This window comes from Pocillopora verrucosa, chromosome 9, assembly GCF_036669915.1.
Source record: "Pocillopora verrucosa isolate sample1 chromosome 9, ASM3666991v2, whole genome shotgun sequence".
Classification (NCBI taxonomy): Eukaryota; Metazoa; Cnidaria; class Anthozoa; order Scleractinia; family Pocilloporidae; genus Pocillopora; species Pocillopora verrucosa.
In genome coordinates this window covers 5,231,186-5,257,050 of record NC_089320.1, presented here as the reverse complement: position 1 = coordinate 5,257,050, position 25,865 = coordinate 5,231,186, and the positions used below count along the sequence as shown (strand labels likewise).

The window sequence follows — 25,865 nt, the reverse complement described above, 5'->3', positions numbered from 1 at the left end:
ATTCTTGTTTAAAAGTCATATACTGCCTCTTTTAGGATTGTTGATTTCCATAATTCCAGCCTATTGGTTGAAATAATGTGTTCCCTGCTGGTTTTATTTAGAAGCGGATCTGCTTTTTTATAACCATAACAATATAACATTGGCAAAAGCACATAATAGCATTTTATATGATGGTAATAGGAACGAGTGGAGTCCAATTTGGCCTGTAATCATAAGTGATTAACAAAATTGGAGGACTGTGAAGCGGGAGTCTGATTTGTTTATCATGACATAAATTCCTGTTACCAACTAATCAAAGCATATATTGTTGACTTCCCTTCATTTTCTTTGCTATTTACTTGCTACCTATGGTTAAATTTTGAAATGGTTATGTAAAGCAAAAGGATGAAGTACATTCATCATGAGCTTTTGGCATTTTTCAGTAAATTGTTGCGCTAACTAAGTGCTTCTGACACTTAAATGTTCATGTAAAGTGTTCCTTCTCACAGCATGTACTGGATACCCTCTGGGCTTTATTATTGTTTTGAAATGTGTTGACCTCAGAAACCTTAAGAGAGCAAAACAGGTTTTCAGTGTTAGGTGCACCTTTAACAAAACGTTTTGCTTTTCAATACATAATTTTCTGCTGAGTTCTAGAGCTCCAGTTCACCAGTGGTGTCTTTTCTCAAAATTTCTGAGAATTTTTTGTAGGTACTGTGATTAGTAAATTAAAGTCATTCATGATTATAAATCTTGTTTTGATGACACTGTCTCTTTGTTTAATAATATATGGAGTGACTTTTATTTTTATCTTCTTTATCCAGATTCTTCACTTTCATTTTCCTGGGTGAATTCTAGATCAAGCAAATCTCTAGAAGCCATCCCTGAAACAGAATCAACTCAAAATTCATACAAAGCTGTTTACAGTAAACTTGATGTGAGCCATGAAATCCTAGCACCAATGACAGAGGGCTTCACCACTGAGGATAGCATTGGTGACAATACATTTGTTGGATGTGGTGTTTGTCATAAATGGAACACATCTCTGCCAGAGTCAAAAGAGTCTGAAGAAAATTGTGGAAAAGATGACCACAATGAAAAGCAGGATTCGAGTCAGGAATGGGTTTTTTATTCTGAAGAAGGAACCTCACATACACTGTTAGCATCACATGATGATACCCCAGTACATTGTCTTGATGTTCCTACTCTTAATGTGGAGAATGAAGAAAGTCAGTACCAAGATGATGAACTTTTTGAGACACTTCACACAAATGCTGAACCACAACTTTCAGAATCAATTTGTTCTGTAACTTCAAACCAGCAATCAGCAACACATCCTGAACCAATTACTCAAGAGGTAGCTCAATCTCCCTTAAGCAACCCTCTGTGGAATGGAGACAGCAAATTAAACATGGCCCCTCAACAATGTAGTGATGAGGAAATACACTCAGGTCAGGAATGGGAAGAATCAGGTAAATATTCTGATGCAAATGAGAGTACAATTATTTTTAACTCTCTCCTTGCCGAAAGAAACATTTGTATGCTGATAAAAATAACTATTCAGTGTTTACAAATTCCTGTTGCATGCCTTAAACTGAATTTTTGATATTTATTTCAAGAATTAGTTACACAGAAATGGCAGAGTGTTATGGAACCACAGGTTATGGCTAGGAATTATGTGTTCATAGTCATTTTAACATTTTTGTCTTATTGATACCATTCAGGGGTTTTATTGGTTGAGAGATTTGGTTTTATATACAAATAGAAACTTGTTTGAAGAAATACCGGTAGTGAGAGCTGTGGCATTAGATCAAAGAAACGCAGTAATTGAGACAATTGCTGTATTTTTGATTAGCTCTCTTTCAAACCTAGATACTGCTTCCAATTGTCATCTAAATACAATTCCATCCATTCATAAGCCATCCCTTCACTTCCCAGAAAGTTGGATCTAGGACTAGGATTATTCTAAAGCAGGAAAATCTTAAGAACCTGTTTAAAACCAACTCAGTATTTGCATAATGTCACTAACAAGGAAACTTAAATGAGCCATGATATGTTGCCAACAATTATTGAAGGGGAAGGTCTCGCCAGTTGGTTTAATCTTTGTGAGAATGAAGATACTGGAAAGAATGAGCATTCAAGATGGGAAATATCATCTATGGAACCAAGTAAGACTGATGGAGGTGTGGAGAAAGATATCTTTGATTCAGAGGAAGATTTAAGCCAAGAACAGGGGCTTATTTCTGAACAAGGGGACTTTCATACTCGCTTATCATTACCAGATGATACCTCTGTTCAGAGTCGTGGTCCTAGAGTGGAGAATGAAGAGAGCCAGGTGGGTTTGTTATGTATAGTTTTTGCAGACCTTTACACAATGTTTCACAAGATAAAGTGAGTGCATGTATAAATCAGCCAATGACTGTATACATGTCATTCATCAGTTATGTCATTAATCAAGTATTAAGTATTTGAAACTGTAAATGTAAATCTGTGTTAGTGCTCAGTCTCCTTTCATTATTATATTATAAGCTACTAAGCTCAAACAATTTCCATTTCAAATATATTAAAGTTGACACGGCCACCAGGTGGACAATCAGACATAGTTTGATGCCACTCTGGTTTGCAGATTTAATGAATGTAACCGAAGAAGTTATAATTCATAGACCCAGCCTTTCGACACTCCTGTCTAGTGCCTTCATCAGGGGTGATCTAAACGCTGCAACAAGGGGTCCTTTTATATGATCATTAATTAGTGGCCTTTTTTCTGACGAGGTGTAAATAGGCGTCAGGAAGCAAACCGCCGTCGTCACGATTTAAAGGAGCGTGGGCGGAGTTAATATACCAAGCCTCCAAACAAAGGCGCTGGTGGTAACGCCGATTAGTGGTGATAATTTTTAGAATTATCCCACCCAATTGTATGGTTAGTTAGGCATGTATGCTCCGATAAAGCTGAATTTTCCTTTTTGCAAAGGAAAACCGCTTTTTGGTGCTCTTTCAACCGTGTACCAAACTGACGTTTGGTCTGTCCGATGTATTCGTTGTCACAGTCATTGCAAGGAATAGAATAACTGGCATCGGTTCGTTGTTCTTTCGTGACAGGATCCTTAGGTTTGGCGAAAATATGCCCCAAAGTCTGAAAAGGTTTTTGAGCAACTTAACGTTGTAGCTATTCAAAATTCTCTTGATGAGTTCCGTAACACCCTGTATGTAAGGAATAACAGCAAAACCAGTCGCTGGTTCCCTTTCATCAAGAGCGTTACTATGATAATATAAAAGGACCCCTTGTTGCAACGTTTAGATCACCCCTGATGAAGACACTAATGTCTGAATTTCCATTTCTTTTGAGAAATTTTAGCCTTGGTCAATATACCTTGTATGGTCATAAATCCTTGGTACTGAACCTAGTTCAAAACGTTTAGTCATTTTTTCATGCAATATTGCCTTCTTGAAAATAGTGCCTTAACACGAAAAGCAACAAAGTTCTTAAAAATGGCAGCCAGATTCACATTGCAAGTTTTAATCTTAATTGTTGAATAAAAAAAATCAAGCTTAAAACTTAACATCTTTCTCAATCTGTTTACATACACAATGTTTGCTGCATTGCTGATCTAAGCAGTTTTCAGTGACATACATGTGAACTTAGTTTACATAGGATAAGTTCACCAATGCGTTCTCTGTAGTAGAGTGGTAGAGAGTCAGCTGACCATAATACCACAAGGCCTGAGGTTTCATTTCTCATGGGGGACACATAATTTTAGTCTTTGTCTGACTGCAAACAGTCCCAGCTTTTTGTCGAAGTCCGTATCACGAGTTTAAAAAAGTCAGAGATAAAAAAAAAATTATGTTAGCGTGCTGCGCTGAACTGTGGAAGGGAGGCGCACACAAAGGTGGGTCTTCACTCACAAAACTCTGGGAGTGAGGCCGGAAAAGTAGGGCCCACCTTTTCGTGTACCTCACTCCCAGAGTTTGGCATGGCGCACCAACCACAAATTTTTATTCGTCATTTTTTTCGCCCATATTTTTTCTTGTGCAAGAGATCTTGCCTCAAAGCAGGGGCAGCTTGTTGTCCAGGTTTCTGTTCTCATTCGTGACAAAATGTTTATGGTCTTCCCTTCACAATTTACCATTTCCTTCAATTTATTTATCAAAACCATTGCAACTTTGATGATCATTTTAAGTATTTTATCTCTGTGGAGAATGTGGTAGCCTGTTTCAGGGAGTTTGTTTATAAAAAGAACGTGATAGTAAATTGCACAATATACACCAGTCCTGTAGCTGTTGAGCAAAGAACCAGGGAAGTTTGGGTCGGGTTGCGTAAGGAACGTGTTCCTCAAGCTACCCGACCTAAACCTGTTTCTTCATTTTTTTCTCTGCTGCTACTATCGCATTTGTTTTGTTCCGTTTTCACAACTGCTTGCCTGACCCGACCGAAACATGCTTCCTCATTTTGCTCCACTGCTACCATCGTGCCTTTTGTTTTATTTTGCTCTGCTGTATTGACTAAATGCCTGGAACAGGCTAAGAGTGTGGTAGTTGGGAGAAACACTGTAAGCACCATGAAAATGAATTTTCTTGAGAAAAAAATTTTGTAGTGTTCTGCCAAAGGAAAACCATTGTAGAAAGTTCTGCTATAGGGTCTTATTCCAACCAACTTGATACCACTAAGGAGAAGAATATTTAACATCCGTTAGCATAAATTACATATATACCTCTTACTGGTCGTAAAGAATGTAAGTATGCCCATTCAAAAGGTCATAGTAAGTCAACATATAATAAACAATGCAGGGAAATCCAGAGAATTTGTATGTCTGCGTAAATGATACTACAACTTCTGTGCAATAATAGTCATATTCCTGAGAATTCTTATTTGAGTAAGGATCACATGCTTCCTTTTTAGTGTGGGAAAAGACTGATACAAAGCTTTCAATTGACAAATTTACAGTATGGGTGGGAACTGGATCCAAAATCAAGAACCCTTAGGTTTAATAATAAAGCTCATGGTAACATCTTGCTCCCGAACCTGTGAAGTGTAGTTGGTCCCGGAGTATATTTGAATTTTTATTAATTTTACTAATTAAAGTAAATTCGTTCAGCTTTTTATCTACCTTTCTTTTTTTTCTTCTCTAGTCGATTGGTGACATTTCAATAGTTGAAGCAGCCAGGAATGGTTACACTGAAACTGTTCGGCTACTTGTAGAGAAAGGCGCTGATGTCAACCAAAGTGGGAGCATGGTAGGTTTTAAGCTTAACTGTAATAATGAAATAGTTTTTGTCACCGTTTTTGTCACTGATAACCGTGTGGTTACTGTTTTGTGAAATTCTGTAATATATTCTGGAAATCATGCTTTTAGACCACAGTGACTCAAAGAATCTGTTTATTTCTTTTAAAGTTATATTTCAAAGAGCACTCGAGAGTCCTTCCATTTGGCGCCTGTTTGAAACACAGAGAACTAAGTTGACTGATTTATTCTGTGGTAACAGACATTTGTTTTCAGTTAAAACGGGTTAGATGACAACAGTAATTACTCTCAAACATACTCTTTAAGTCTCATTCTCCACTTTTGTGTATGAAGTTTTAAAATATTGGGATTGCTTTTATTTGAAATCTTCTTGTGAATAACTCTAACACCCTAATGAAATCTAGGCATATCCATGATTATTTTATGGTGTAAGCTAAATGATCATGTTTTTCAGGTATAAAGTTATTTCAGCTTTTATCATAATTAATTAGCGTAATATTTCTTATCCCCAAGGAAGAATCCTTAAGTAAGTAAGTAAGTAAGTATCCTGAACTGTGGATCATGCGGCAGAGACAGAAGCCATGTCATGAGGGTCACCCTGTTATTTCATTCACGTTGCCCCTTTTTTTTTAGCTTTACTTAAAGAAGTGCCAGATTCGTTGTTTAGAAGCGCAAAACGTACACATGTTTGTGTATTGGACATACGCACATGTATTCACCATGCTTGAATCGTTTATTAGATGTTACAGCCAGATTTACAAACGAAATCTTTTGTTGAACGATGCATTTAGGAAATATCAACTCCTAGATATAATATTTATTGTCTCAAAGAATAGTCCAAACGTTGCAGAGCGTTACTTGGAATCAGCTAGTACAATTTTATTTTCGAGCCTTAATGAGTCCTATCACGTTTGGAAATCAAACTATCGTTAACTCTACACCTTTTTCTGTCAACTTAAAGAATTAGATGTCCACTTATTTCCAAATTGAGTATTGTTAAGTATGAATCCATGGGATTTCAGTGGCGAACTGTTGCTCAAAGTAATACCCATTCTGACATTATGTTAAAAAAAAAACCTCTAAAGTGTAGTCGTCTCAAAGGCAGATTCAACCTTGTATCCTTATGTTAGTCATAAAAGAAGATGATATGCACTTTATATATTACTGTACTTGGTCATTGTGTTTCTTCTTTCCTAGATTTCAAAGGTCACTAAACTCATTTTGGCAGCAAGGAAAGGCCAAACAGATATTATTTGGTTATTTTTAAAGGAGGCTATTGTCCAGAACAAAACTGTAAATTGGGTACGTTAATAGCTTATTGTATTAGTTATGTAGGGTTTAGTGAACATCTTATGGCTGTTCATGTAATACTCCTTCTTACCTTATGCTTAAAAAAAGCTGCAGAGTGTAGTAGTCTCAACCATATATCCTTACGTCGATCATTAAAGAAGGGAATATGTTCTTTATATATTACTGTACATTTCTCATTGTGTTTTTTTTCTTAGTTTTGTGAGCACTCTCCACTCACTGCAGCTGCAAGAAACGGTCACACTGATATTGTTCGGTTGCTCATAGAGAACGGAGCTGATGTCAACAAAGGAGAATGGGTACGTTAGAAGTATAAATGGTAGATGTTATCTAAAGTTTCCTTACGTTTGGGAATCTAACTTTCGTTAACTCTAAAGCTTATTTTGTCGCTTGAAAAGTAAAATGTCCCTTATTTTCCGAATCGAATGTTGCTTAGCTTATTTAGTTTTCATTTAAATATTTTAAGCGCCAAATAGTGTACTCTTTGATCGGACCGGAAATGAATAACTCGCGGTTAAACTGGAAGGGAACTTTGCATCGACAAAAGCCATGGATCAAAAGTAAGGCAGAAAATATTTGGAGACCATAGTTTTATTCAAAGAAGGGCTGAATTTGGGCAAAACTTGTGAATGTCTTGTTTTTTAGATGCGTGCAACAGATTTTCTATTGTTATATAATCCTTGTTTACAAAACTTTCCGGCCAGATAATTGCTTAGCGATGTGTTGATAACTTTTAAAAGGAGAAGGATTTTGAAACATATTCTTCTATTCAAAAATCGCATTTGTTTTGCTCCGTTTTGTCAACTACTTGCCTAACCTAAGCGAAACATGCTTCATCATTTTTGCTCCACAGCTGCCATCGTGCCTTTCGTTTTATTTTGCTCTGTTGTACTAACTAAATGCCTGGAACAAGCTAAGAGTGTGATAGTTGGAAGGAACGCTGTAAGCACCATGGAGGTGAATTTTCTTGAGAAGGACTGAATTTTGTCGTATTATGCGAAACGAGAACCGTAGAAAAAATTTCTGCTAAGGGGTCTTATTCCCACCAACTTGGTACCACTAAGAAGAAGAATATTTAACATCAGTTACCATAAATTTTAATATATACCACTTACTGGTCGTGGAGAAAGAAGTATACCCGTTCAGAAGGTCGTAGTAAATTATCATATAATAAAAGATGTAGGGAAATACAGAGGATTTGTATGTCTGCGTAAATGATATTACAACTTCTGTGCAGTAATAGTTATATTCTTGAGAATGTTTATTTGACTTTGGATCACATGCTTCCTTTTTAGTGTGGGGAGAGACTGATACGAAGCTGTCAATTGACAAATTTACAATATGGGTGGGAACTGGATCCAAAATCAAGAACCTCTAGATTTTAGATTTCCACACAATAATACCCATGGTCCAACTCAACCCGTGCTCCTGAACCTGTGAAGTGTAGTTGGTTCCGGTGTAAATTTGAATTTTTATTAATTTTATTCATTAAAGGTTCAGCTTTTTATCTACTTTTCTTTTTTCCCTATCCAGTCGATTGGTGACATTTCAATAGTTGGAGTAGCCAGGAATGAATTCACTAACACTGTTCATCTACTTGTAAAGAAAGGAGCTGATGTCAACCAAAGTGGGAGCATGGTAGGTTTTAAGCTTAACTGTGTTTATGAAATAGTTTTTTGTCACAATTTTGAATTTAGGTTTCTGAAGACAGATAACAGTGTGGTTACTGTTTTGTGAAATTCTGTAATATATTCTGGAAATCATGCTTTTAGACCACAGTGACTCACAGAATCTGTTATATTTCTTTTAAATTAATAGTTCAAAGAGCACTTGAGAATCCTTCCATTTGGCGCTTGTTTGAAACAAAGAGAACTAAGTTGACCGATATATTCTGTGGTAACAGACACTTGTTTTCAGTTTAAAGAGATTAGATGACAACAGTAATTACTCTAAAACATACTCTTAAAGTTTCCTTCTCCGCTTTTGGGCCTGAAGTTTTGAAATATTTGGATTGCTTTTATTTTAAATCTTCTTGTGAATAACCCTAACACCCTAATAAAACATGGGCATATTCATGATTTGTAATTTTATGGTCTAGGCTAAATGACCATGTTTTATACTTTAAAGAAATATCATCAACTAGAAATAATATTTTCTGTCTCAAGGAATACTTTAAACGTTGAAGAGCGTTACTTGAAATCAGCAAGTACAATTTTATTTTCCAGCCTTACTGAGTCCTATCACGTTTGGAAATCAAACTCTACACCTTTTTTTGTCGCTTGAAAAGTTAGATGCCCATTTTTTCCAAACTGAGAACCATTTAGTTTTATTTAGTTTTCATTTAAATTTGTAAGCTCCAAAAAGTGTATTTCTATCGGACCCAAGCCGAAAACCATCGTAAAAGGTTTGAAACTCAGGGTTAAACAGGAAGGCATCTTTCCATGGACAGTAGCCAAGTCTGTGGTAATGGAAGTCATTGTGTTGCTTCATTCTTAGTGCCCATTCTAACCATTAAAATGAATTCATATGATTTTCATATGATTTTCTGAACTGTTGTAAAAGGTAAAACTCCTTCTGACCTTATGCTTGAAGAACGCCTGCACAGTGTCGTCTTCCCAAAAGCGGATTATACCATATATCCTTAAGTTGGTCATAACAGAAGAGAAAAGGCGTTTTATGTATTACTTTACTTTTTTATTGTGTTTTTCTTTTCAATATTTTGAAGGGCCTTCCTCTCACTGAGGCTGTTAAGAACGGTCACACTAATATTGTAAGGTTGCTCATAGAGAACGGAGCTGATGTCAATAAAGGAGGATTGGTACGTTAGAAGTATAAATGGTATATGTTATGTAGTGTTTAGTCAAAGTTTTAAAGTCAGATATTTTATGGCTATTCAAATTTTGAGAAATTGAGAGCTATTTCTGTTTCTTTCTCGTTGTTTCTTTCATAACGTTACAGTGTCACCCTAGTCATAAGATGATATTCTCGCAAGCTACAAAGAAACTTAAATATAGAGCAAGGCAGACTGGCCAGAAAATATTCCGAGACTAAAGCTATATTCAAGGAAGGGCTAAATTTATGTAGAAGGTGAAAGTTTATGAATGTCTTGCATTTACGAGACGCGCGTAACAGATTCACTACACTTGAATCGCTTTTTTAGCTCTCATTTTAATCTCCATAAAGTGTATCTCAGTGAGACCGGAATTGAAAAACCATCTTCATAAAAAATTTTAAAATCGTGGCTAAACTGGGCATAGACAGAAGTCAGATTTTCTAAAAAATGCCTCTATTTAACAATACTTTTAGGACATAAACACTTATATTTAGATTTGCAAAAACCACTTTAAGTTCACTTTTCATTTTCCAGCCATAATTCTCATCACTTTTAGGAATTATATTATCGTTGATTCCAAAGCTAATTTTGTTACTCTGATATTTGGATGCCTATGATTTCCGAAACGAGTATTATTTAGTTTACATAGTTTTCATTTAGATTTTTAAGCTCCAAAAAAGTATCTCGATCGGACCGGAACTAAGAACGATTTTAAAAGGTTTGAAACTCGTACTTAAGTAGAAAGAGACCTTTGCATAGACAGTTGCCATGTCTATGGTGGGGGGGGGGGGGTCATTGTGTTGCTTCATTCTTAGTGCTCCTTTAACCATTAAAATGAATTAAAATGATTTGATGAACTGTTGTACAAGGTAATACTCCTTCTGACCTTACACTAAAAAAAAGCTTGCACAGTGTGGTCTTCCCAAAAGCAGATTCAACCATATAACCATACAGAAGAGAAAATGCGCTTTGTGTATTATCGTACTTTCTCATTGAATTTTTTCTTTCCAATATTTTGAAGGACACTCCACTCACTGAAGCTGCAATGAACGGTCACGTTTTTATTGTAAGGTTGCTTATAGAGAATGGAGCTGATGTCAACAAAAGAGGATTGGTACGTTAGAAGTATAAATGGTATATGTTATGTAAAGTTTGAAAGTCAAATATCTCATGGCTGTTCAAAGTTCTTTTGTTGTTGAGCAAAACGGCGTTGCAAGAAGTTGCGGGCTCTTTCCATTTCTTTCTGGTTGTTTCTGTGGAAGCGTTATTGTGCCACCCCAGTCATGAGATGATATACTTGCGGGCTACTAGGGAACTTGGGTAGAAAGCAAAGGATACCTGACCAAAAAATATTTTGAGACCATGGCTTTATTCAAGGCTTAATTTCTTTAGGGGCGCAAAATATATGAATGTCACGCGTTCATGAGACGCATGTATGAGATTCATCATGCTTGAATCGCTGTTTACTAGACTTAACGACCACAAAATTGCCTCGCGATATATTGAAAGTTTTTGAAAGGAGAAGGATTTTTTTAACAAATTTCTCTACTTGGCAGTACTTCTAAGAAACGAACACTTATATTTAGCATTACTAAAACTACTGTAAATTCAGGTTTCATTTTCCAGCCATAATTCGTATTACGTTTAAAATTTGGGAATCGAACTATCGTTAACTCTAAAGCTAATTTTCTCGCTTCCTCTTTTTTTCAAAATCGAGTATTACTTAGTTTATTTAGTTTTCATGTAAATAATTTAAGCGCCAAATAGTGTACTCCAATCGGACCGGAAATGAAAAACTCGCGGTTTTACTGAACAGGAACTTTGCATCGACCGAAGCCATGAATAAAAAGCAAGGCAAACCTGGTCAGAAATATTTGGAGACCATAGTTTTATTCAAAAAAGGGCTAAATTTGTTAAGAAGTGCAAAACTTGTGAGTTCCTTAATTTTTAAGTTGCGTATAACAGATTCACCCTGATTATTTCGTTGTTTCCTGGTCTTTACAGCCAGATTATTGCGTGATAATGTGTTGAAAGCTTGTAAAAGGAGAAAGATTTTAAAACGAGTTTTTCTATTCAACAGTACTTTAGAGAAACGAAGACTTATATTTAAAATGATATTTACCGTTGAAAAGCTGCTTCAAGTTCACTTTTCATTTTCTAGCCATCATTAGTATCAGGTTTTCCTAATGAAGTAAAATATAATTTCATTAGTTGTCATTTAAATTTGCAACCTTAAAAAAATCTCCATCTAACCAGAACTGAAAAACCATCTTTAAAGGTTTATAACTCGCGGGCTCGGCTAAGCCGGAAAGAAGTCGTGTCGATGGTGACGGGGGTCGTCGTGTTACTTCATTCTTGAGCCCCTTCTAACCATTACTACAAATTCATACGATTTGTTGAATTGTTGTATAAGGTAATATTCCGTCTGACCTTATGCTGAATAAACCTGCAAAGAGTTATCGTCTCTAAAGCAGATTCAACCATAAATCTTTAAGTTGGTCATTACAGAGGAGAAAATTCGCTTTATGTATTACTGTACTTTCTCATCATGTTTTTTCTTTCCAACATTTTTAAGGACACTCCACTCACTGCAGCTGTAAGGAATGGTCACACTGATATTGTAAGGTTGCTTATACAGAACGGAGCTGATGTCAACCAAGTAGGATTGGTATGTCAATAGTATAAATGGTATAAGTTATGCAAAGTTGTTGTACAATTTAATATTTTTAATGGTTTGAAACTGGACAGGAAATTTGCATAGACAGAAGTCAAGTCAGTGGTAAGGGGGTCATTGAAATGCTTTATTCTTAGTGCTTATTTTAACCATTAAAATAAATTGATATGATTTGTTGTACTGTTGTACAAGATAATACTCCTTTTTGAAGTGGTGAATAATGGCTGTAAACATATGAAAATCATATGAGTGTAGTGCGGTTAATAAAACGAATATAGAATCGATCCTCACAGTTATGAACACTACTGAACCAGTGGTTGAAATAAGGCCTGTAAAAATTTCAGGCCAACATAATGACCAGCTCTCAGATGGCTTGTTAGCTCAGTTGGTTGAGAGCTGCACCGGTATCGCAGAGGTCACGGGTTCAAATCCCGGGCCTGAATTTTTTTCAACTACCAGTTCAGTAGTGTTCATAACTGCGGGATCGATTCTTCGTGACTCCTTTTGACCTTACGCTAAAAAAAGCTCGTGCACAGTGTAGCCGTCTTAAAAGCAGATTTAACTATTTATCCTCAGGTCGGTCGTTAAAGAAGAGAAAAAATGTGCTGTATATATTACTGTACTTTCTCATTGTGTTTTTTCTTTCCAATATTTTGAAGGACACTCCACTCACTGAAGCTGTAGCGAACGGTCACACTGATATTGTAAGGTTGCTCATAAAGAACGGAGCTAATGTCAACCAAGGAGGATTGGTACGTTAATGGTATAGATGAATTATGTTATGTAAAGTTTGGTCAGAGTTTGATAGTCAAATATTTTATAGCTGTTAAATTTTTTATGCTGTTGAGCAAAACGTTTCAAGAAATTGGAAGCTTTTTTATTTATTTCTCGTTGTTTCTTTCGTAACGTTACAGAACCACCCCAGTTTTAAGATAATATTCTTGCCAGCCACTAGGAAACTTGGATATAAAGCAAGGCAAACCTGGCCGGGAAATATTTCGAGACCATAGCTTTATTCAAAGAAGGGATAAATCTGCTTTGTAGCGCAACACTTATGAATGTCTTGCGCATATGAGACGCGCGCAAGAAATTCACCGTAGTTTAATCGCTTTTTTTTTAGCTCTCGTTTTAAGCTCCAAAAAGTGTATCTCTATGAGAGCGGAACTGAAAAGCATCTGAGGAGGTTTGAAACTCGCAGTGAAACACGTAGGAACTTAACATTAACAGAAGCTATGTCAGTAATGAGGAGGGCCATTGTGTTGCTTCATTCATAGTACCCCTTCTAACCATTAAGATGAATTCACATGATTTACTGAAATGTTGTACAAAGCAATATTTTTGGTGGTTTGAAACTCGCTGCTAAACTGGACAGGAACTTTGCAAAGACGAAAGTCATGTCAATGGTGAGGGGGGTCATTGTGTTGCTTCATTCTTAGTGCCCTTACTAACCATTAGCATGAACTCGTATGATTTGGTGAATAAAGTAATGCTCCTTCTTACTTACACTTAAAAACACTTGCGCAGTATAGACATCCCAAAAGCAGATTTAACCGTAAATCGTTTGGTTGGTCATTAAATGAGAGAAAATGCACTTTATATATGACTGTACTTTTTTTTTTTTAATTTATTTATTTATTTATTTTTTTATTTTCTAGAATCTTAAACATAATCCACTCGCTGCAGCTATAAGTTATGGTCACACTGATATTGTAAGGTTGCTCATAGAGAACGGAGCTGATGTCGACCAAGAAGGAGGGGTACGTTAGAAGCATAAATTGTACATGTTATAAAGAGTAAAGTCAGAGTTTGAAGTCAAATATTTATGGCTGTTTAAAGTTTTTTTTTCGCTGTTGAGCAAAACGTTGCAAGAAGCAGCGAGCTCTTTCCATTTATTTCTGGTTATTTCTTTCGAAGCGTTATAGTGCCACCCCAGTCATAAGATGTCATAGCATGATATGCTTGCGGCCTACTTTTAAACTTGGATAGAAAGCAAGGCAAACCTGGCCAGATAATATTTTGAGACCAAAGTTTTATTCAAAAAAGGGCTAAATTTCTTTAGGGGTGTAAAACATATGGATGTCATGCGTTCATGAGACGCCCTATGGGATTCATCATGATTAGATCGTTGCTTATTAGACTTTACGACCAGGACATTGCGTGGTGATGAATTGAAAGTTTTTAAAAGGAGGAGGGGTTTTTATGAAGTTTCTTGATTGAACAGTAGTTTTAGGAAATGAACACTTATATTTAGCATTAAAAAAACTACTTTGAGTTGAGGTTTCATTTTCCAGCCATAATTCGTAGCACATTTAAAATTTGGGAATCGAACTATCGTTAACTTTAAAGCTAATTTTCTCGCTTGAAAAGTAAAATATCCTTTTTTCCGGAATCGAGTATTACTTTATTTAGTTTTCATTTAAATATTGCAAGCGCCAAATAGTATACTCCAGTCGGACCGGAAATGAAAAACTCACGGTTTAATTGGACGAGAACTTTGCATCGACAGAAGCTATGGATAAAAAGCAAGACAAACCTGGTCAGAAAATATTTGGAGATCACATAGTTTTAATCAAGAAAGGCTAAATTTGTGCACAACTTGTGCATGACTTGTTTTTTAGATGTGTGGAAGAGATTCACCATGATGAAATCTTTGTGTACTGGACTTTACGGCCAGATAATTCCATTAATGATGGTGAAGTGTTGAAAATTTGTAAAAGGAGAAGAAGTTTGAAACGAGTTGTTCTATTCAACCATACTTTTAGGAAACGAAGACTTATATTTCAGATGATATTTATCGCTGAAAAGCTGCTTCAATTCTTAACACGTTTGAGAATTAAATTATCGTTGATTCCAAAGCTAATTTTGTCGCTTGAAAAGTTAGATGCCCATTATTTCCGAAACGAGTATTATTTAATTTATGTAGTTTTTATTTGTAAGTTCCAAAAAGCGTATCTCCATTGTACCCGAGCTGAAAACCATCTTAAAAGGTTTAAAACTCGTGGATAAAACAGGGAGGCATCATTGCATAGATAGTAGCCATGTTTGTGGTGAGGGGTCATTTTGTTGCTTCATTCTTAGTGCCCATACAAACCATTACTATGAATTCATGTGATTTGGTGAACTGTTGTACAAGATAATACTCATTCTGACCTTACACTTAAAAACACTTGCATAGTGTAGTCGTCCCTAAAGCAAATTTAACCATAAATCGATTGGTTGGTCATTAAATGAGAGAAAATGCACTTTATGTATTACTGTAATTTTTCATTGTTTTTTCTCACCTATATTTTGAAGGATACTTCACTCAATGTAGCTGTAAAGAATGGTCACACAGATATTGTGAGGTTGCTTATAGAGAACGGAGCTGATGGCAACAAAGGAGGAGGGGTAGGTTAGAAGCATAAACTACATAAATATTTGGAGACCATAGTTGTATTCAAAAAGGGGCTGAATTTGTTAAGAAGTGCAAACATTGCGAATTCCTTGATTTTTTAGGTGGGTGTAACAGACTCACCATGAGTCAATCGTTGTTTACTACATTTTACTGATAGATAATTGCGTGGTAATGTGTTGAAAGTTTGTGGAAGGAGAAGGAGTTGTGAACAAACTCTTCTGTTCAACAATACTTTTAGGAAATGAAGACTTATATTTGAAATGACCTTTATTGTTTAAATGTTGCTTCAAGTTCACTTTTCATTTTCCAGCCATAATTTACATCAGGTTTTCCGAATGGAGTACAATTTAATTTCTTTAGTTTTCATTTAAATGTGGAACCTCCAAAAAGTGTATCTCCATCTATCCGGAACTGAAAAACCATCTTTAAAGGTTTATAACTCGCGGCTCAGCTAAGCTAGACAGAAGTCGTGTCAATAGCGACGGGGGTCACAGTGTTGCTTAATTCTTTGTGCCACTTTTAACCATAATTATAAATTCATATCATTTGGTGAATTGTTGTACAAGGTAATATTCCTTCTGCCCTTATGCTGAAAAAAACTTGCAGATGGTGATCATCTCTAAAGTAGATTCAACCATATATCGTTACGTTAGTCCTTTCTCGTTGTTTTTTCTTTTCTAGATTTTGGAGCACACTCTACTCACCAAAGCTGTAAGGAGAGGCGACACTGATATTGTAAGGTGGTTGATAAAGAACGGAGCAAAAGCGGTCAACAGTAAAGGAGGGGTACGTTAGAAGCATAGATTGTACATGTTATAAAGAGTTAGGTGAGAGTTTGAACATCAAATATTTATGGCTGTTCAAAGTTTTTTCGCTGATGTGCAAAACGCAGCAAGAAGTTACGAACTCTGTCCATTTTTTTCTTGTTGTTTATTTATGGTTGAATCGCTTTTTTGGCTCATTTTAAGCTCCAAAAAGTGTATCTCGATGAGGGCGGAACTGAAAACCATCTTAAAAAGATGTCAAATTCGTGGTTAAACACGAGCGATCTTTGCATGGACAAAAGCCTTGTCGGTGGTGAGGGAGGTCACTGTGTTGCTTCATTATTAGTGCTCCTTTTAACCATTAAAATGAATTCACATGATTTGCTGAACTGTTGTGCAAGGAAATATTTTTAATTGATTGATACTCGCCGCTAAACTGGACAGGAGCTTTGCATCGACAGAAGTTATGTTAATGGTGAGGGGGGGTCAAGGTAATACTCCTTCTGACCTTACACTAAAAAACAGTTCCTCAGTGTAGTCGTCCAAAAAGCAGATTTAACCATAAATAGTTATGCTGGTCATTAGAAAATGCATTTTATATGACTGTACTTTCTTATTGTATTTTTTCCTTTCCTAGAATCTTAAGTCCACTCCACTCACTGCAGCTGTAAGTTATGGTCACACTGATATTGTAAGGTTGATCATAGAGAACGGAGCTGATGTCAACAACGAAGAAGGGGTACGTTAGGGTTAAGGGTTAAGTCAGAGTTTGAAAGTCAAATTTTTTATGACCCTTTAAAGTTTTTTCGCTGTTGAGCAGAATGGGGCAAAAAGTTGCGAACTCTTTCCATTCTCTTTCTGGTTGAATCGCTTTTTAAGGTCTCTTTTTAAGCTTCAAAAAGTGTATCTTGATGAGAGCGGAACTGAAAACCATTTTAAAAGGTTTGAAAATTCGTGGTTAAACACAAGCGATCTTTGCACAGATAAAATTCATGTCAGCAGCGAAGGGGAAAATTGCATTGCTTTATTCTTAGCACCCCTTCCAACCATTAAAATGAATTTGCATGATTTGCTGAACTGTTGTACAAGGAAATATTTTTAATGGTTTGAAAATTGCGGTAAAACTGGACAGGAACTTTTTAGAGACAGAATTCATGTCAATGGTGAGGGGGGCATTGTGTTGCTTCGTTCGTAGTGATGATATCGACCATTACTTTGAATTCATATGATTTGGTGAACTGTTGTAGAAGGTAATACTCCTTCTTACTTACACTTAAAAACACTTGCACAGTATTGTCGTCCCAAAAGCAGATTTGACCATAAATCGTTAAGTTGGTCATTAAATGAGAGAAAATGCATTTTATATGACTGTACTTTCTTATTGTGTTTTTTCCTTTCCTTTCCTAGAATCTCAAGTACACTCCACTCACTACAACTGTAAGTTATAATAATAATAATAATAACGATAATAATGACAATAATAATAATAATAATACAATAATTTATATAGCACCCTTTCCGTGAGCTCAAAGGCGCTTTACAGTAATCGCAATTCTAAAATATCAAAAAACATTTGAGTTATTAAAGAAAGTAATATAACATTTATAGAAGAGAACGGCGCTGAGGAGTCCGTTAGAAGCATAAATTGTACATCTTATAAGGGGTTAAGTCAGAGTTTGGAAGTCAAACATTTATGGCTGTTTAAAGTTTTGTTCGCTGTTGAGCAAAACGTTGAAAGAGGTAGCGAGCTCTTTCCATTTCTTTCTGGTTATTTCTTTCGAAGTGTTATAGTGCCACCCCAGTCTACTTTTTTTGGGATTCACCATGCTTGCATCGTTGTTTTCTAGACTTAACGACCACAAAATTTCGTGGCAATCTACTGAAAAGTTTAAAATTTGAGAATCGAACTATCGTTAACCCTTAAGCTAATTTTGTCGCTTAAAAATTAAAATGTCCGTTTTTTTCGGAATCGAGTATTACTTAGTTTACCAAGTTTTCGGCGCTAAAAAAGTGTACTCCAATCGGACTGGTAATAAATAATTCGTGGTTAAACTGGAAGAGAACTTTGTATCGACGGAAGCCATGGATAAAAAGCAAGACAAACCCGGTCAGAAAATATTCGGAGACCACACTTTTATCAAAGAAGGGCTAAATTTATTAAGAAGTGCTGAAGTTATGAATTCCTTGGTTTTTTCAGATGTGTGTGACAGATTCACCATGATTAAATCGTTATTTACTGCACTTAACTGTTAGTTAATTCCGTGGTGATGTGTTGGAAATTTGTAAAAGGAGAAGGACTTTTAAAGCGATATTTACCGTTGAAAAGCTGCTCCAAGTTTACTTTTCAATCGTTCAATCGTGTCTAAAGTAGATTTAACCATACATCGTTATGTTAGTCGTTCCTCATTGTGTTTTTTCTCCTCTACTTTTGGGCGCAGATTCTACTTATCGAAGCTGTGTGGAAAGGTCACACTGATATTGTGAGGTTGCTCATAGAGAAAGGAGCTGATGTCACCCAAGGAGGAGGGGTACGTTAGAAGCATAAATTGTACAGGTTATGAAGAGTTAAGTCAGAGTTTGAAAGTCAAATATTTTATGGCTGTTCAAAGTTTTTCGCTGTTGAGCAAAACGTTGCAAGAAGTTGGGAACTCTTTGTATTTCTTTCTTGTTGTCTCCGTCGTAAAGTTGTAGTGCCACCCTAGTCGTAAGACGTTATGCTTGCGGGTTACCAGGAAACTGGGATAGAAAGCAAGGCAAACCAGGCCAGAATATATTTTGAGATCAAGGCTTTATTCAGGAAAAGGGCCTAATTTCTTTAAGGGCGCAAAACATAAGAATGTCATGCGTTTATGAGACGTACGGCTGAGGCGTATAAGATTTACCATGCTTGAATCGTTGTTTACTAGACGTCACGACCAGAAAATTGGGTGGGGATGTATTGAAAGTTTTAAATAGGAGGAGGAGTTTTTATGAAGTTTCTTGATTGAACAGTAGTTTTAAGAAATGAGCACTTACATTTAGCATTAAAAAAACTCCTTTGAGTTGAGGTTTTGTTTTCCAGCCATAATTCGTATTACGCTTAAAAATTGGGAATTGAACAATTATTAAACTCCAAAGCTAATTTTTGTCGTTTGAAAAGTAAGATGTCCGTTTTTTTCCGAATTGAGTATTACTTGGCGTATTTAGTTTTCATTTAAACATTTTAATCGCTAAATAGTGTACTCCAACCGGACCGGAAATGAAAAACTCGCGGTTCAACTGGACAAGAACTTTACTTGGACAGAAGCCACAAATAAAAAACATGACAAACCTGGTCAGAAAATATTTGGAGACCACAGTTTTCCTTAAAAGGGGGCAAAATATATTAAGAAGTGCTGAAGTTATGAATTCCTTGGTTTTTTCAGATGTGTGTGACAGATTCATCATGATTAAATCGTTATTTACTGCACTTTACTGTTAGATAATTCTGTGGTGATGTGTTGGAAATTTGTAAAAGGAGAAGGACTTTTAAAGCGATATTTACCGTTGAAAAGCTGCTCCAAGTCTTTTCAATCGTTCAATCGTGTCTAAAGTAGATTTGACCATACATCGTTACGTTAGTCGTTCCTTATTGTGTTTTTTCTCCTCTACTTTTGGGCGCAGATTCTACTTACTGAAGCTGTGAGGAAAGGTCACACTGATATTGTGAGGTTGTTCATAGAGAACGGAGCTGATGTCAACCAAGGAGGAGGGGTACGTTAGAAGCATAAATTGTACATGTTATGAAGAGTTAAGTCAGAGTTTGAAAGTCAAATATTTTATGGCTGTTCAAAGTTTTCCGCTGTTGAGTAAAACCTTGTAAAAAGTTGGGAACTCTTTGTATTTCTTTCTTGTTGTTTCCGTCGTAAAGTTGTAGTGCCACCCTAGTCGTAAGACGTTATGCTTGCGGGCTACCAGGAAACTGGGATAGAAAGCAAGGCAAACCAAGCCAGAATATATTTTGAGATCAAGGCTTTATTCAGGAAAGGGCCTAATTTCTTTAAGGGCGCAAAACATACGAATGTCATGCGTTTATGAGACGTACGGCTGAGACGTATAAGATTTACCATGCTTGAATCGTTGTTTACTAGACGTCACGACCAGAAAATTGGGTGGGGATGTATTGAAAGTTTTAAATAGGAGGAGGAGTTTTTATGAAGTTTCTTGATTGAACAGTAGTTTTAGGAAATGAGCACTTACATTTAGCATTAAAAAAACTACTTTGAGTTGAGGTTTTGTTTTCCAGCCATAATTCGTATTACGGTTAAAATTTAGGAATTGAACTCCAAAGCTAATTTTTGTCGTTTGAAAAGTAAGATGTCCGTTTTTTTTGCGAATTGAGTATTACTTGGTGTATTTAGTTTTCATTTAAACATTTTAAGCGCCAAATAGTGTACTCCAATCGGACCGGAAATGAAAAACTCGCGGTTTAACTGGACAAGAACTTTGCTTGGACAGAAGCCACGAATAACAAACATGACAAACCTGGTCAGAAAATATTTGGAGACAATAGTTTTCTTTAAGAGAGGGCAAAATTTGTTAAGAAGTGCAAAACTTGTGAATTCCTTGATTTTTTAGATGCGTGTAACAGATTCGCCATGATTAAATCGTTATTTACTGCACTTTATTGTTAGATAATTGCGTGGTAAGCTGGACAGAAGTCGTGTCAGTAGTGAGGGGGGGGGGTGGGGGTCATTGTGTTGCTTCATTCTTTGTGCTCCTTACAACCATTATTATAAATGCATATGATTTGGTGAACTAATGTATAACGAAAAATTCCTTCTTACGTAATGGTTAAAACACCTTCAGAGTGTAATTGTCTCTAAAGTAGATTTGACCGTACATCGTTACGTTAGACGTTTGTCATTGTTTTTTTTCTCCTCTAATTTTGGGCGCAGACTCTGCTTACTGAAGCTGTGAGGAATGGTCACACTGATATTGTGAGGTTATTCAACGGAGCTGATGTCAACCAAGGAGGAGGGGTACGTTAGAAGCATAAATTATACATGTTATAAAAGTTAAGTTAGAGTTTGAAAGCCAAAGAAAGGCCAGAATATATTTTGTGATCAAGGCTTTATTCAAGAAAGGGCCTAATTTCTTTAGGGGTGCAAAATATATGAATGTCATGCGTTTATGACGTGCGTTTTCAGTTAGATGTCCGTTTTTTCCGAATCGAGTGTGACTTAGTTCATTTAGTTTTCATTTAAATATTTTAAGCGCCAAAGTGCAAAAGTTGTGAATTCCTTGATTTTTAGATGGGTGTAACAGATTCACCATGATTAAATCGTTATTTACTGCACTTTATTGTTAGATAATTGCGTGGTAATGTTTAGAAAGTTTGTAAAAGGAGAAGGGTTTTGAAACGAGCTCTGCCATGTAACAATACTTTTAGGAAACGAAGACTTGTATTTAAGGTGATATTTACCGTTGAAAAGCTGCTCCAAGTCAATTTTTCATTTTTCGGCCAAAATTTTTATCAGGTTTTGTGAATGGAGTATAATTCAATTTCTCTAGTTTTCATTTCAATATGGAATCTTCAAAAAGAGTATCTCCATCTAACCAAAACTAAAAGACCCTCTTTAAAGGTTTATAACTTCATTCTCTCATTGTGTTTTTTCTTTCCTAGTTTCGGGGGGACATTCTACGTACTAAAGGTGCAAGTATTGGTTACACCCTTTTTTCGTCGTTTTGTCATACCCTACGTTTATTACTGGTACGTTAGAAGGGTAAATTATACATGTTATAAAGAGTTAAGTCAGAGTTTGAAAGTCAAATATTTTATGGCGTTTCAAAGTTTTTCGCTGTTGGTTGTTTCTTTCGAAGCGTTACATTGCCACCCCAGAAGAAGGAGAAGGATTTTGAAACGAAAGCCTGCAGAGTGTAATCATGTTTTGAAACGAAAACCAAGTTAAAAATCTATATGATTTGGTAAATTAAGGGCTAAATGTCATCATATTTCGAATCGAGTATTACTTAGTTTATATAGTTTTGATTTAAGTCCTTATAGTCCTTGAAGTGTGTCTTAAACGGATCGGAACTGAATAATCATCTTGTAAGGTTTGAAAGTGTGTATGGTGAAGGGTGCGCAAATACTGTATGGACAGACTTTCCATGGCGTATTTTGTTCATTCCAAGAGCGGATTTTACCACACAACTTCACTTTTCTTTAGGTCATTAAATAAGGGAAGCTGAGCTTTATATATTACTATTATTAAACCACTACATCTATGGGTATAGGTATGGGTTGCTATGTTTTACAGTTGTCATATTGTATATTAGGTAAGCCCCGAGATATATCTCTGTTATTTTGTATAGGAAATCGCATCGGGATCATTCTACAAAATAAATCAGATTGTGTCATATACCGATCGCGGTACAAATTGATAGTAGAGACTGGTCACTAACAGTGTATTTAATTGAAGAGAAGCCTTGCCTGAGGGTCCTCGATCGTGTTGTTTCGTAAAGAGTACCTCTTTCCACTCAGCAGCATAAATGTAGACTAGCTGGTGAACTATTTTAAAATACAACTCTTGGAGATATCTGGCTACAAACCTTATAGAATAGATTTAGTAGTGGTAGTCCCGATTTAAATTCCCATAAATTGTAGCCCTTAGAGGAAAATGGTTGAGCTTCAAATATTTCTGTTTCGTTCTATTGTTGTTATTTTGAGAATCATTGCTCTCCAGCTGAAGTAGTAGTTCTTCAAATCCTCTCCCTCTCTCTTCAGAAACTGTCATTGCAAAGCTACATTAATTTTAGCTTCTTGAGTGAGACTGTTCAGTGAACTCATGAGTGTTTTTTAATTACTTTCTTAGTGGATCATTAAAACAACGGGCCCCATCAGAAAGTTCGTAGCTGATGCTAGGGTATGTTTGGTTGCTCTTCAGAAGAAGTTTAATTTTGTGATAGAAATTCCGCATTGGTTAATTAACCATATTTACCCGCGCCATTTAACATAAACAGATACGTCACATGGTATATTTCAGGAAACGAGCTTCATGTTGTGTGCATTTTGTAAACACACCTGTATTAGTATGAACTTATTCAGCTGAACTTCCTTGTTATTTTTCGTTTCATCTCAAATGTGATAATAGGAATGTTTTCTCTCTTCAGTCCCTTGGCTGAATTTAAAACGCTTTATGAATTTCAAAGCATTCATTCTTGTGTAGCATGTCAATTGGTTCATTCCTACTTGTGCTGTGTTCCAAGAGATTAAATTTAGCAGGCTGAAAAACGATGATAGCTCCAGTTTGCTTTATTTTATATCATTTTTTTTCTTAAGCATCTCAGCAGTCCGGAATCCTAATTCCTCGAATCTGATTGGCTAATTTCGCGCGCTCCAGTGGTCCTAATTTTACCATTCGGACCCAGGTGCATTTTGCACCTTTCCATCGATTTACGAGAGAGGCTTAACGACGTAAATATCATAAATAAAGTCAGATTCAGACAACGAAGGCTATCAAGCGACAGCAGAAAAACCTACCTCAAGACAAAGAAAACTATCATGAAACACAAACTGCCGTAAAAATGTCAACATATTTCGGGTTCTTTTCGCAAGCATTTCATCAATTTATAGAAAAAAAATGTCATTCACCAGCTTAGGTAGGTCTGTATTGTGCGCTCTGTCTTAAGTACAGTTTTTCCCAATACGGACCTTCCAGTTGATTAATAACATTTATTTGTTTATCTGATGTGTGTTAAACATTTGGTGTCAGTGTTTATGCGCTGTGCTAAGCTTGGTCATAGTTCTGAGAGGGTAAAGCAACAACTTACATGCTAATAGTTATGTGTAGCTTTCAGTGCATTGATTGACTATTGTATTATTTGACCCACTTTCAGGGTACTAAAGTATTATTTGAAAGAGAGTTAGATGTACAGGTATGTTTGCAAGCTATAAAGGTATATTTCTGAAAGCATTTCATTAATAATTTCAAAAATCAGTCGTAGGAGCGGAGTGATGCGTCAACCCTCACTCTGAATTCATCTACAATTGCATTTCGTGTTGGACGTGTGGCTATTGAATGATATCGATATTGATGACGTGTTAGAAATACTTGCTGTGCGACAAAACACTCACCTGCAGTCCAACTTTAACTGAGAGACGGTATCATAAGTTAAGTTCGTGTCTGGCAGCTTGTACTTGACTGAAAAAAGAAGACGAAGAAGATAAAAATGGAAAAACACTTTGAACTAGAAAACATTTCGCAAATACGTATTGTAAGGGTGACAAATAAGTGATAATAGAGGGGTTCATAAATGTTGAGCTCGGTAGTGAAAGAGGGAAAGTATTTTTTTTGTCGTGAACGTGAAACATAGAAAAGTAAGACAAAAATTCAGACAATTTAGTGTTAACAACTGGGTTGAAAACGTAAATTAGCCACCGTAAAGGGTAAAAAAGCTGACGTTTCGAGCGTTAGCCCTTCGTCAGAGCGATCGCTCTGACGAAGGGCTAACGCTCGAAACATCAGCTTTTTTACCCTTTACGGTGGCTAATTTACGTTTTCAACCCAGTTGTTAACACTAAATTACCTGCTATACCCACGGACGCAGCACCACAGTTTCTTTAGAAACTTACCCCTTTATTAAAAAATTCAGACGTTCGATTCCTCATGGGAATTTTTATTTTTTCCACGCACGCGAAAAAACGAAAGATCTCTCTCACTCCAATTAAGGGTTAATGCTGAAGTTTCCTTCGCTTTGTCCTTCGCGTTTTCCCCTTTCCTATCGCTTATCCTTTTCACATTACCCTACTTCAACCTCCTTTCCTTTCAGCAAAGGCTACTGAGTCTTATCAATACAATTATGGCTAAAAAATGATAACATACTTACACTTCGCCACTTGTTTACATTATGTACCTTTTTCTCTCCTCGTAGCTGAAAGGGAAGAAGACAGCAAGTTTGCCTAAAAAGCCAGGAAAGAGGTTGAAAACCCAAACAGAGATGACTAGCCCGAGAGACATCGTTGAAGAAGGCAAATGTGGAAAAGACTCGACAACAGATGTTGAGCTTGGCTTAAACTGTTTACATCTCAGCCCGAAATGTGAACAGTTTAAGCCTTTCACTATGGTAGAATCGCCTGGTGATTCTTCCATAATGCATCATGATTTTAAACCTATCAACAAACATATGGACAGAGTGACATTAACAGATGTAGGCAAAGCTAAACAAGGTCATTGCGTTGTTGTTGAAATAGCAAAAACTCACCCTAGTGGTGATACTATCGTTATGTATGGAAGGAAGATCAATGAAGGAGGATCCAGTGTGGGTGAAGCTTTTCAACTGGCGACTAAGGATCTCAAAGATACTTGGGAGGATGAAGAAATGATAGCTGAAAATGTTCAAATTGGTTCAGTTGTCAAATACGTTCAAGCAGGAGATGAATTCCTATTTCAAGGGAACACGAAACGTCCGCGATGGGTGAGCAGGCTTTTTTGGCATTATATTTTACTGTCTAAAAACTTATAATCCCAAGAAAGAGTTTGTGAAACGTTCGAACTGTTCACACAGTGGAGAACTTATAATTTCATCGAGCAGATTTGATCATAAAATCAATTTTTTAAAATAACCGCATCATGTTTTGGATCACGGGATTTGAACTATTCTGAACATAACACATCTTTGGAATACCTTTCGTTGTTTGTCTGCTCAGTTTTTG

General features: G+C 36.2%; 1 protein-coding gene across 4 annotated transcripts in view; it reads left to right on the top strand.

Annotated features, from left to right (window-relative positions):
• Positions 1–25,865, top strand: part of LOC131791930 (uncharacterized) — a 50,826-nt gene that overhangs the window by 22,107 nt on the left and 2,854 nt on the right. For all 4 annotated transcript variants that reach the window (XM_066172314.1, XM_066172315.1, XM_066172316.1 and 1 more), the window contains 22 exons: positions 804–1,451; positions 2,055–2,314; positions 5,107–5,211; positions 6,417–6,521; positions 6,725–6,826; positions 8,061–8,165; positions 9,253–9,345; positions 10,382–10,474; positions 11,936–12,028; positions 12,694–12,786; positions 13,690–13,791; positions 15,329–15,421; positions 16,110–16,214; positions 16,830–16,931; positions 17,600–17,629; positions 18,631–18,720; positions 19,835–19,924; positions 21,109–21,192; positions 21,837–21,923; positions 23,026–23,076; positions 24,050–24,088; positions 25,085–25,627. In XM_066172314.1, the coding sequence (XP_066028411.1) occupies positions 804–1,451; positions 2,055–2,314; positions 5,107–5,211; positions 6,417–6,521; positions 6,725–6,826; positions 8,061–8,165; positions 9,253–9,345; positions 10,382–10,474; positions 11,936–12,028; positions 12,694–12,786; positions 13,690–13,791; positions 15,329–15,421; positions 16,110–16,214; positions 16,830–16,931; positions 17,600–17,629; positions 18,631–18,720; positions 19,835–19,924; positions 21,109–21,192; positions 21,837–21,923; positions 23,026–23,076; positions 24,050–24,088; positions 25,085–25,627 (3,113 nt within the window). The remainder of the gene's footprint in view (positions 1–803; positions 1,452–2,054; positions 2,315–5,106; positions 5,212–6,416; positions 6,522–6,724; positions 6,827–8,060; positions 8,166–9,252; positions 9,346–10,381; positions 10,475–11,935; positions 12,029–12,693; positions 12,787–13,689; positions 13,792–15,328; positions 15,422–16,109; positions 16,215–16,829; positions 16,932–17,599; positions 17,630–18,630; positions 18,721–19,834; positions 19,925–21,108; positions 21,193–21,836; positions 21,924–23,025; positions 23,077–24,049; positions 24,089–25,084; positions 25,628–25,865) is intronic.